Here is a 12,947-nt window from a genome sequence, read left to right on the forward strand (position 1 = left end):
GCACTAACATACATCAAATACACGATACATGTGTACAATGAGTAAAGAAAAAACTGGAACGCAGAGAAATAGATATTGGCAGAACATGTTACAAACATAGTACGTACGCCAACCGGGAAACAACACGGACCAAATAATGAACATCAACAAGCAGAAGAGCACAGGAGGGGACCTAAAGTCCCTTATTATGTCACAATGTAGGAAGGTCATCATAAGGAAAAGGTTCATTACGTTCCAATGAGCAAACAAAGGCTGGACCAGAGAGTACCAAGCCGGGAAGGAAAACAACAGTACGAGACAAAGACAAAAAAGGAAGGAAAAGTGAGAAAGTAGGACAAACAAGAAGAGAGACGACAATAGAGAAAGGCAAAAGAAGGGGCGGGGAGGAGGAAGGGGGAGAGGAAAAAAGGGGGGGGGGACAGGCCCTGCGGGGTGTGCGCCCAGGAGGCATTTAAAGAGAGAGAAGGGTGGCCTGGAATCTAGAAGGGGCAACGGTAGAGATCCAAGGGTCCCACACCTTAAGAAACTTAGCGTGAGAATCAGAAACTATCGCAGTCAACTTTTCATTAACGAGAATATGATTCATACGGTTTTTGGCCGCCTCAAAACTAAGCAACGGGGTCTTCCAAGATCGAGCAATGGTCAATTTCGTGGCTGTAAACAAGTGCTGAGCCAACTGCCGCTGTATAATTTCATATACAATGTGTGTGTGTGTGTGTCAAAGTGGGGGTTGGCCTGAGCTGTCTTTTGTTTTTACAGTGAGTAAAAAACAAAACAAAAATGCTGATCTTTGTAAAACTGTAGGTAGGTTGTTTTAAAAAGACTGTATGTTGTTTTTGGAGAACATATCAAACAATCTGTCTAAGAAAAAGGAGCACTGTGCATTTTAGAGTTTTGGTAAGCTGATGGGAGTCCATGGGGCTACACAAGCTCAACAAGCATGATCTTAATTGCAGGAATGGGATGAAAAATAGGAATGATCGAACTTTTGAAAAGTTCGGTTAGACCAGAACATCCGAACTTCCCGTTCGGGAAGTTCGGGTCCGGATTCCAGAACCCCATTGAAATCAATGGGACCCGAACTTCGGTAATCAAAAAACACCATTTTGAAGCCCTAAAACCAAATAAATGCCCCTAAAAAGTGCCTAGGGTTCTAAGTCATGCCCCAGGGAATATTAATCACACAAAAAGAGGGTTCTTAAAAATTGTCTTTTTTGATAGAGAGCCAATTATTGAAAAAACTATTGAAGGTAGGTGTGATAGGAGCGGAGCCCTATGCTTGCAAATAATGTCATTAGCGCAGGCATAGGGTTCTGCTACTTTCACACCTATATGTGTGTATGTGTATATATACATATATGTGTGTGTATATATACCCCTATACAGAAGTTCAGATGTTATGCCTGCCTCCAAAGACGCCCAAAGAGCGGAGCCCTATGCCTGCAAATAATTTCATTAGTGCAGGCATAGGGTTCTGCTACTTTCACACCTATATATGTGTATGTGTATATATACATATATGTGTGTGTGTATATATACCCCTACACAGAAGTTCAGATGTTATGCCTGCCTCCAAAGACGCCCAAAAAATGCCCAAAAAAACGCCTGCAACAAAAACGCCCAGGTGTGTTGTTGCAGGTGTTTTTTTGGGCATTTTTTGGGCGTCTTTGGAGGAAGGCATAACATCTGAACTTCTGTACAGGGGTATATATACACACACACTTATATGTGTATATACACTTGCACACATATAGGTTTGATAGGAGCGGAGCCCTATGCCTGAAAATAATTTCATTAGCGCAGGCATAGGGTTCTGCTACTTTCACACCTATATATGTGTATGTGTATATATACATATATGTGTGTGTGTATATATACCCCTACACAGAAGTTCAGATGTCATGCCTGCCTCCAAAGACGTCAACAAAAAAGCCCAATAAACGCCTGCAACAAAAACGGCCAGGTGTGAAAGTAGCGGAGCCACTACCCTGCTCTACTGCAATTCTAATACAAACAATCTTTTTTCTATGACGGTCACCCTGACATGGAAGAGTTTAGTCACCCTGTCATAGCAGTCAGAGTCAGTTCACCCTACACTACACTACGGTCACCCTGACACTTAACACTTTCCCTACAGAAACTAGATTATTGAATCTAACTATAGTGAAAAATAGTACCCTAACTACACTAGATATCCCTTTCCTCACACTAATAATTGCTAAATGACACTTTTGAAGCAGGAGTAACAGAACTGCTACCACTCTCTTCCACAGCCCCTGTATTACAATGCTAGAGATTTGGCGGGGCTATCATATACTGGGGGGGCGTATTCACTACTGATTGGCCTCTGGACCCCCTAGTCACTCCAATAACATTCCTAGCATCCTCCTGCCCCCTCAATTGGCTTTTACTAATGGTTCTGGTCCAATCATGGGCTTTTAAAGCCCAGTTCCTGTCCCATTGCATTTTGGTCGGTTCTGGTTGCCGAATTCCAAACTTTTTCAGCAAAAAGTTCGGAATTCGGCTGAATTTCGAACAGTCAATGTTCAGGTCGAACCGATAGTCGACCCGAACCGTTTGATCATCCCTAATGAAAAATATAGATTGTGCTTCACTGGTTTCAGTATTCAAAATCTGGTAGAGCAACAAAATAATGCCTGGGAATTAAAACACAAAAAATAAACAAATTGTTAGGAGGACAGCCCAGTCATATGACCTGTTAGACTTATTTCAGGAATTGTCCAGAGGTGATTGTAGCCATATTAGTGCACTTGCGACAGAGACAATTGAGTACTGTCCGTGATACTTTTTTTATTTGCACTAACATACAATTTTTCAGGACAAGCTTTCGGGGTATGTCCCTTTTATCAAGGTCCAAGCAGTACTAGTACCGCTTGGACCTTGATGAAGGGGACATACTCCAAAAGCCTGTCCTGAAAAATTGTATGTTAGTGCAAATAAAAAAAGAATTATGGACAGTACTTAATTGTCTCTTAGGAACTGTCCACACATTGTGTAGTGTACCATATACTGCCAATGAGAGAAAGGTGGTGGAAAGCGCGTATGTCAAAGCCAATGCTCCTCTAACAAAAAAAGTATAAGAGAAAGAACAATATTTCTGTTGTAAATAAAGCATTAAAAAAATGTTGAGCTCACTTAGAAGCAACCGGAGATATTCTTTTACAAAGGATTTTAATAGTATTCATTCCAACAGATAAGATCAACAATTAGATGGTTACATTGCATGTTGAACAAAGACAAATCAAAAAATATGCAAATTCACAACTAGAGAAGTTCTACACAAGCTATGTGGACTGGTAAAAAAAATTGGTGCATGCTATCACTGTACATGCAAAAATACAAAGCCTTCCACATTTATGATTTGCCCCACCTGTAGTGGTTTTGCGCACCTGCATGTTCTCGTGGTACAGGTGGATTTTTTTTTTCTTTTAAACAGTGCTTAGACACAATTCTTTTGGTAAATCACATCCAGTGTCTCATGTAAAAGTTACTATATTTTTTATGTTTTGCAATTATTATACAAAAAAAAAAAAAACCCCGCTTCCTGGCATTTAAAAGTCATAAATTATGTTCTGTTTCCCTGTATGTAGATCATAGTATATCAACTATCAAGTTGTCAGTGACATATTAGTTAATGTTAGAAAGAAAGTCGTGCTGCGGGGTCATCAACATCCAAGAGTGACTACAGAAATCAACAATACAAGAAAAACGGAACGGAAGACAGGAAGATCAAAAGGTATTAAATCTCATTTCAGACACCCATTGTAAAGAGCTTGTTGATGACATGTTGTGTTGATGTGATGGCATTAGCATTACAATTTAGCACACCATGAATACAATACGCGGAACATCCACTTGGCACATTCTCAGCTGCAGTAGAGACTAATGAAATGTAGCAGTTTCTCTCATTTAATATGACAAGGTAACAGAAGCTATTACGGAGGAGAAGCGCGACAAGCAATATCAGGAGTTGTATGTAACCTACACAGGACAAAAACATTTCTGCAGAACCGATAAACACAATATCTTTTTTTTTGCAGAAAAAAAAAAATATTATTTAGAGAAGTCAGAGGCAGAATTTCCTTTTATGACACAATTCACTAGGATACCCAAAATAGGTGTTTTTAGTTTAATTGAATTAAAAAAATGTGTAATTAAAACAATTCCAATATCGCCTTAGTTTTTTGAGATATAACAATAACATGCATGTACTAAAAAATGAAAAGAAGGGAGGCACTTAACGGCTTCCAGACCGCCCCATGTACATATACTGTGGCAAGGCGGCTCTTCAGCGCGAAATCACGTGCCTGTACGTCATTTTCTATTCCGGGTCTGGGGCGCACATGCGCAGCACCAGCTACCCGCTCTCGCTCAGATTGGACACAACGGGAGCCAATCAATGGGTCCGGCGGACCCGATGTTTGCCAGCACCCAGCGATCGTTTCCGAGAGAGGCAGAATGGTGGTCTGCCTATCGCCATTCTGTGGGAGGGGAAGATGGAGATTTTGTGTTTCTGCTAAGCAGCAACATGGATCCCTGTCTTCCCCCAGTCAAAGTACCTCCCCCACACAGTTAGCAAGCACCCCCTAGGAACACATTTAACCTTTTGATTGCCCCTGATGTTAACCCCTTCCCTGCCAGTGTCATTTGTACAGTGACAGTGCATTTTTTTTTGCGCTGATAGCTGTATTAGTGTCACTGGTCCCCAAAAAGTGTCACTTAGTGTCAGATTTGTCCGCCGCAATGTAGCAGTACCACTAAAAACCGCCGAACACCGCCATTGCTAGAATAAAAATGTAAAAAATAGAAATTACATAAATTAATCCCATAGTTTGTAGATGCTGTAACTTTTGCGCAAACCAATCAATATACTATGCTTATTGGGATTTTTTCTACCAAAAACATGTAGCAGAATACATATCGTGCTAAATTGATGAAGAAATTTGATTATTCAATTTTTTTATGTGTTTTTGTGTTTTATAGCGGAAAGTAAAACATATTGTTTTTTTTGTTTTTTTTTCAGATTTTTTGGCCTTTTTTTGTTTATAGCGCAAAAAAAAAAAAAAAACTGCTCTATTTGTGGGAAAAAAAGGATATCAATTTTATTTGGGCACAGCGTTGCACGACCATGCAATTGTTAGTTAAAGTAATGCAGTGTAGTATCGCAGAAAATGGCCCGGTCATGAAGGGGGGGTAAACCTTCCGGAGCTATTTAAAAAAAAAAAAAAAACATGTTATACTTACCTGCTCTGTGCAGTGGTTTTGCACAGAACTGCCCAGGCCCTCCTCTTCTCAGGTCCCCCACCAGCGCTTCTGGCCCCGTCCTCCTGCCAAGTGCCCCCAAAGCAAACAGCTTGCTGTGGGGGCACCTAAGCAGGCTTGCTCCGCATTTGACGCTCTACATGTCCATTCACACACAGAGCCACGGCTCATCCCCTCTCTTCTAATTGGGTCGCTGGCTGTGATTGAATCAGCCAAAGAGGAGGGAGAGTACCTGGAGCACAACGCTGGATAGCTATGGTGCTCCGGGAAGTATTAGGGGGGAGGGGCGGCTGGTGCACCCAGAAGGTTTTTTACCTTCATGCATTGAATGCATGAAGGTAAAAAACCTGGAGCCATTAGAACCACTTTAAAATTGGCAGCAATCCTTCATTTTACATTTATAATATCTTTAAAATTTACCGTGCCTCAGAGAAAATAGAAATCCCCTATATTCCTTTGACTCCTCTGCACTGTTGAAGACAAAACATCCTCACTATGAAAACAATAACTGATAAATATCCAAATTCTCTTTTCTTCATAGGTTTGCCTTCGTTTCCTATACTGTGCTAAAAGATGGCCACAAGCGATTACTCTAATTTGGAAATTCCTCAGCATCACAAAGATGTTCCTCGCAGCCTTGATAACATTGATAGCTACAACCAAACTGTAATAAACCACAGTATGGGATTTTGTGACATAAACCCATCGGAATGTAATCTGACATTGGAGGAACTGCTCTTCAAGTACCTGGGACAACGTAGATCCAACTATTTCACTCCAATTTGCATAATCTACCTGATTATCTTTACAGTTGGTGCCATTGGAAATACTTTAACTTGTATTGTGATTATCAAACACAAGATTATGAGAACTCCTACAAATTACTACCTTTTCAGTCTTGCCATCTCAGATTTGTTGGTTCTACTTTTGGGAATGCCTTTGGAACTTTATGAACTCTGGAGTAATTACCCATTTCTTTTTGGGAAAGGTGGATGCTCATTCAAAACTTTGCTATTTGAGACAGTTTGCTTTGCGTCCATCCTAAATGTAACGGCTCTCAGTGTGGAAAGGTATATAGCGGTGGTTCATCCTCTTCGTGCTAAGTATGTTGTGACAAGGAACCATGCCAAAAGAGTCATCATCTCTGTCTGGGTTTTGTCTATTCTGTGCTCTGTACCCAACACCAGCCTTATTGGCATTCACAACCTGTATATAGTTGGTTATGGAACAATACCTAATTCTGCCATATGCACTTTGGTTCGTCCTAGGTGGATTTACAATCTTGTTATTCAGATTACCACCATTTTTTTCTTTTTCCTACCAATGTGTACTATAAGTGTCCTGTATCTTCTCATCGGTCTCCAGCTTAAGAAGGAGAAGATGCTTCAAGTATTAGAAGCTAAATCCGGTGGAGATGGAGATAGTTACCAAAATGTTAGACTACAGCAAGAGAAAAGCCGAAGGAGACAGGTCACTAAGATGTTATGTAAGTTACATTACTTTCTAGTATAGTAAGCTCATCAGGAGAACCATTCATTTTCTAGAAAACTTTAATATATGCATAGAAAATTTGTCATGATGCTTGTCAGGATTTATTTTTCTGTCTTTTTCTTTCACATCCTGTCTCAAAAATAGAGATAATCTTCCAAAGTGCGGGGAATTTCCAGTTCCTTTGGGAACAATGGTCCCCATTATTAGTTGTGAATCTCCCCACAGGCTGCAATCCAAATTTGACAACAGGTATAACCCACCCAATATATCCAAAACAAAAAAAAAAAAAAATTTGCCTAGAGGCGCATTAAAAAATGTAGCATTCTCCTGCCTCACTAGCTTTTGTAAAAAATTGTAATCATCGCTAATATTTTTGTGCGACAAATGGCAGTCTATCTTTGTCATTAATAATAATACATATTATTACACATATGCATGTAGTTGTGCAGTAGAGTATATGATCACACACTTCAAACCATTTGTGCCATATATATGTATCTGGGACTCTTTCCTTTTAGCAGCAGACAACAAAAGGGATTATAGAGTCACTGGAGGCTTTTAAGGAGATATGAATTATGGGCGCATAATGGGTGACGGAAAGACCACATTTTTACATACAGCAGTACAATATACATATTTGATACTGTTCTAGTTTCCTGTGGTAATGTACTCTATCTGAGTCACAAAAACAACTCCAAGGGCACAAATATAAATGGACGGGGGGAGAGGGGAGGGGGGACAGGATATCTAAAAGCTTGCATTCTGTGGTAATTTGCTGAGACTTGGAGGAAGAACTGTTTTTGATGTTTCCAAAAGGGACAGTCTGAGTATGTTGTTGCCTAGACTCTTCACAACTTGTGGGTATTTAGAAAATAATATTATTCTTTGACTCCATTCACACTACCGCGACTTGTCAGACGACTGGTCAGCCTGACAAGTCGCGGTCCATTGTGTGCTACGGGAACCGTTCTAATAGGAGTGACTCAAGTCGCTCCGACTAAGAAAAAGGTTCCTGTACTACTTCGGGGCGACATCGGAGCGACTTGCATAGACATTCATTATATGAAGTCCGTGCAAGTCGCGCCGAAGTCACGGTGCACACGACTTCACAGGTCGCCCCCGAAGTCGTGCCGCGTTAGTGTGAACCGGCACTTATAGAGCTGGCATTAGCCAAGTGCCTTATTTATTTATAGATATATTTGCAATTATAGACATTTTCATGTACATTTCCCAGTGAAACTGGCTTTGCCACTATCTCACCTATGCAATTTACAATACACTGTATTTAGCAAATGCACTTAAAGCGGAGTTACGCCTTCCCCTCCATCCCCCTCCAAAAACTAAAAGTCAGCAGCTGACTTTTAATACAGCGATGTCGGCATGCTTAATTTGGCTGTCGGGTGCTGCCGCCATCATTGCCGGTAAGAGAACCCGGCAGTGAAGCCTTGCGGCTTCACGGGCGGGTCCCTGCTGCGCATGGGTGAAGCGCGCTGCGCATTCCAATTGGCTCGGTGGCGGGGGAAGGAGGAGGGGGCCAAATTTCTGAGGGACGGTGCCACAGCGCCGTATCCCGGAAGTGGGGAAGGGTACCTGTCAAAAACAGGGTACCCGTTCCCCCCTCCCCCCTGAAAGGTGACAAATAAGGAAGCAAATGAGCGGAAGTTCCACTTTTGGGTGGAACGCTGCTTTATCTGGTAATATTCCATGTTTAAACAGTATACACAATATGCAATAGACTTAAGCTGGATACACACTATACAACTTTTGTTGTTAGATTTCCTTTCAACTACTGTATGTAGTGCAAGGGTCTGCCTGATTGCATACCAATTGAAAGTGTTTAGGTCTGACTTCATATTATATGGTTTTGGTAAATCTAAAGGAAAAAATCTAATGAATATTATATAGTGTGTATCCAGCTTTAACCAGTTATTGACATTCCAACTAGGGTGTCCAAAACCTTAAAATTGCAGCCAAATACCAAAATGCACAGTTAAAATACACATAAGTGAGCAATTTTACATACCAAAGAATACGTAATTCTGTCCAGCCTCTTTTGTGATTCCTACACCTCTGCTAGACCATAAAGACAGAGTGATAACACTTGTGTTACAGTAAGGCTGCTTTCACACTGAGGAGCTTTTCAAGTGCTTTTGCGTTAAAAATAAAGCGCGTGAAAAGCTCAAGAAAAATGCTTCTCTTTAAAATCAATGAATGTGTTCACACTGGGGCAGTCTGCTTTTGTTGTGGTGAAAAAAAATCCTGCTTAGAGCATTTTCAGAGCATGTTTGGGGATCTAAAAAAAACACACCAAAAACGCACCTTCCCATGGAAAGTGATGGAAAACATAGTAAAAATGCGGCAAACTCTTCACCCACGATGCCTTTTTTGGTTCAGTGTTTGAGTTATGGCACCGCAAACGCTGTAAAATTGCAACAAAAATGCATATGCGTTTTTGCTGCCAATCAGTGTGAAGGTAGAATGCGGCTCACAGCAGAGGGGTCCGCTGCATTCCTGTTCTCCATTTCAGGGACGAATCAGACCCAAATTGTTCTCTGATTTCGGTCTTAAAACGGAGCCAAAGATGCACAGGACCCCTCTGCAGTCCACTCTGCAGCCGCAATGGAGATTAGTGAACCGGCTCCAATGAGAGCCGGGCAACACTCTCCTGTCATGCGAATTGGATGCGGAAAAACCATATCCAATTCACTCTAGTGTGATCCCAGCCTTAGGGAAGACAATAATGTTACCTCCCTATCTGCAGTCTCCTGAATGATCAAATCCAATCCAGGGGTGCCAAGTTTTACCAAATTTTGTCAGGTATGCCCAACTTTTCGTACAATAATTTGTATATGACTAGGATATTGGTAGTTAATACGAGAGTCTTTCCAAGGTATAAATAGATTTACGAGTACACAAAGGATAAGATGACATGAAATCTAAAAACTGATTAAGTAATTATTGTAAGTAGGCACTTCAAGTGAAGTAGGCACAGTTTCTAATTTGCATGATAGCCAGCTTGCTAGCAGGAAAGCTATGAAGTAGTACTCAATAATATGCAACTGCCTGACAGGTCTACATCAAAAAACGTAAAAACAAACTGAATCTGATGTTCTTCCTCCAAGTGCCCCCTTAGCAAGCTGGGTGCTATGGGGACACACATGCACTCTCACTCTCAATCCTGCTTGTGTGCGTCCATAGACACACACATTGCTGGTAAGCCATGCTCCCACTCCATCCTTAAAGGAGTTTGACTGACAGCAACAGGAGCCTATGGCTCCCACTGCCCTCAATGTCTCCTATGGAAGAGAGGAAATCAGTGCTGCAACAAAGAAAGTGCTGGATTTGTGAGAGTTAGGTACGTGTTTAGGGACAGGATAGAGGGTGGGTCTTAGGAAAGATAGTAGGGAGCAGTGCCAGGACAAGGTCATCCAGCGCCCAGGGCAAGGATGCCAATTTGCGCCCACCCTTCCCTTAGGTTCAGGGTCAAGGTGCCCCCCCCCCCATCCCTGCAATAAACCATTGCGCCCAGGGCAACCGTCCCTCCTGTAAACCCCTTGTCCCGGCCCTGGTAGAGAGTTTTTTTTACCTTAATGCAGAAAACACATTAAGGCAAAAAAAAAAAAAAAAAAAAGATTTTGATTTTCAAAATCACTTTAAACCTTTTCTATTATAATAAAAGGCCCCTTGGTGGTAAAACGTTATATAACTCTGTAGCAAAGAATTAGGAATGTGCAACTGTATGTGATTCTAATTTTCAGGCACAATGTCAAACTGAAAAATGAAACAAGACATAAAATAGAAGCACCACTCCACTTAGAAATGTCCAGAAGAAGATTTGGCAGCCGCACTTGAGTGAAAATAAGCCTCAAACAAGCTCAGTATTAACCTAAATAAGAAAGTTTTTGGCTTTTCATGGTGAAAATAAATAAATAACATTTTATTCTGGACTCTCTACTTCATCGTCATGTTCGTTGAGGATCATATCCAACAATCCTAGGAACAATAGGCCTGTTAACTTAAAGTAGTTCTCTGCATTAGGGCAAAAAACACCCCACTACCTGTCCTACCCCCCATTTCCTAAACACTTACCTACCTCCATGTCATCATTCCAGCACTGTCTATGGCTCCAGTGTCAGTCCCCTCACTTCCTTCTTTCACAGGAAAAACTGAGGGCAGTGAAGCCATGGGCTCCTGTTGCTGTTAGTCAAACTCCTGTAAGGAGGGAGCAAGGATCATGCCTCTTACTAAATACCTTGGGCCAGGCCTGCTGTTAGAAATCGCAGGGCCCCGTACAGACTACCTGGCAGGGCCCCCCCAAGAAAATATTAACGATATATTTAGCTAAAATTACAACAAAATCACTATTATCAGACACAAATATAACATAACTCGCATAATTCCTGCTAAATCAAAAAAAAAAAAACAATGTTAAATAAAAAAGATCAGGTGAGAAAAATCTACAGGCTGGGCAGTTGGAGCTCAGTGATCAGAGAGACAGAGAGAGAGAAACAAAGTTACAATTTACAAATAAACTCCTGAGCAGAGATAAGTGCTGGGAGGGGGGCCCACGCAAGGGAGGGAGATTAGTGAGGGACAACTGTCTCTTTCTCAGCAGATAAAAGCTGATAGCAGGGAGAGGGACAGATCAGATTCAGGTGCTGGAGGAAGATTTCTGTATTTGTTGTCCATCACTAATCCCCCTCTCTGTGTGGGCCCCCCGTGTGTGCTCCGGCCCCCTACAACAGGGCTGGTGGTCCCCCCCCTATCAGCGGCCCTGCCTTGGGCTGCCTACTTTTCAAAAAGTGGTAATTTAGGGGGTATTTGTACTGTCCTGACATTTCAGGGCCTCAAGAATTTAGAGTCAGTACATCGGGTGTGATCAATTTTCAATGATTGGTACTATAGCTTGTAGACTCTAAAACTTTCACACAGACTAAATAATATACATTAATATGGGTTATTTTTACCAAAGATATGTAGCAGTATAAAGTTTGGCCCATATTTATGAACAAAAAATACTTATTTGAAATTTTTTTAAATAGAAACTAAAAAATTTGTGTTTTTTTTCCCCCAAAATGTTCTTTGCTCTTTTTTTTACTTATATCGCAAACAAAAAATAAAAAGAAACCCGGTGGTGATTAAATACCACCAAAAGAAAGTTCTATTTGTGTGAAAAAAAAAAATTATACAAAATATTGTTTGGGTACAGTGTAGCATGACTGTGTAATTGTCATTCAAAGTGTGAGAGCACTGAAAGCTGAAAATTGGTCTGGGCAGGAAGGGGGTATAAGTGCCCTGTATTGAAGTGGATCACCAGAGTTTTCACTCCCCGGTTTTTGTAAATCAACCCTCATGAATAGAAAAAAAGCGGTGTATATGTAGCAGGCTGCTGTGAATTGTGACTGTGTTATTAAACCCAAAAGCAAGCATTTATTTTAATGCCGCTTACCAACTCTTAGATATGGTAGCTGCATTAAGTTTCTATTTTTAGTTTTTCTTTCTTTTTTTTTTTCACCTGGTGATCTGGCCAGTAAGTCTGTTCTTTTTTAACAGAACAAGCTGTCCTGCAGATGCAGCAGTTAGAGTTAAGACAAGCCATTTACCACTGATAGCTAAAAACTATTATTTGGAGTTTGGTTTCAATTTGTAAGTTTACATAAATCCACTCGAACATCTAATTCCATGCCCCCAGAAATACAATTCTGCTGTCTAAAAGTGTCTGTTGCTCCTTCGTCCAGAGTGTAGGCACTCTAATACAGGATGTGTGTTACTAGCCGGATCACCAGATAAAAACAGTATGAAAAAAGCCTAATGCAGCCTTCACATCTAAGAATTGGTAAACGGCAATTTTTTAACCACTTTAAGACTGGAAGGATTTTCCCCCTTAATGACCAGGCCACATTTTGCGATTCGGCACTGCGTTAGTTTAACGGACAATTGCGCGGTCGTCCGACGCTGTACCCAAATGAAATTGATGTCCTTTTTTCCCACAAATAGAGCTTTCTTTTGGTGGTATTTGATCACCTCTGCGATTTTTATTTTTTGTGCTACAAACAAAAAAAGAGCGACAATTCTGTAAAAAAACAACAAAAAAAAAAAAAACAATCTTTTTCACATTCTGCTATATGACATTCCCAAAAAAAAATTTAAATATCAAATTTTTTTAACATTTT

The 12,947-nt window shown here is 40.8% G+C and overlaps 1 protein-coding gene across 1 annotated transcript in view; it reads left to right on the forward strand.

The window, feature by feature from the left end:
* Positions 1-5,841: 5,841 nt before the first annotated feature.
* NMUR1 (neuromedin U receptor 1) overlaps positions 5,842-12,947 on the forward strand; it is a 76,828-nt gene continuing 69,722 nt past the window's right edge. Inside the window, exon 1 of the mRNA XM_082252448.1 lies at positions 5,842-6,769. Within this exon, the coding sequence (XP_082108574.1) occupies positions 5,857-6,769 (913 nt within the window). The 5' untranslated portion in view covers positions 5,842-5,856. The remainder of the gene's footprint in view (positions 6,770-12,947) is intronic.

Source organism: Pelophylax lessonae (assembly GCF_965119305.1).
Source record: "Pelophylax lessonae genome assembly, chromosome: 3".
Classification (NCBI taxonomy): domain Eukaryota; kingdom Metazoa; phylum Chordata; class Amphibia; order Anura; family Ranidae; genus Pelophylax; species Pelophylax lessonae.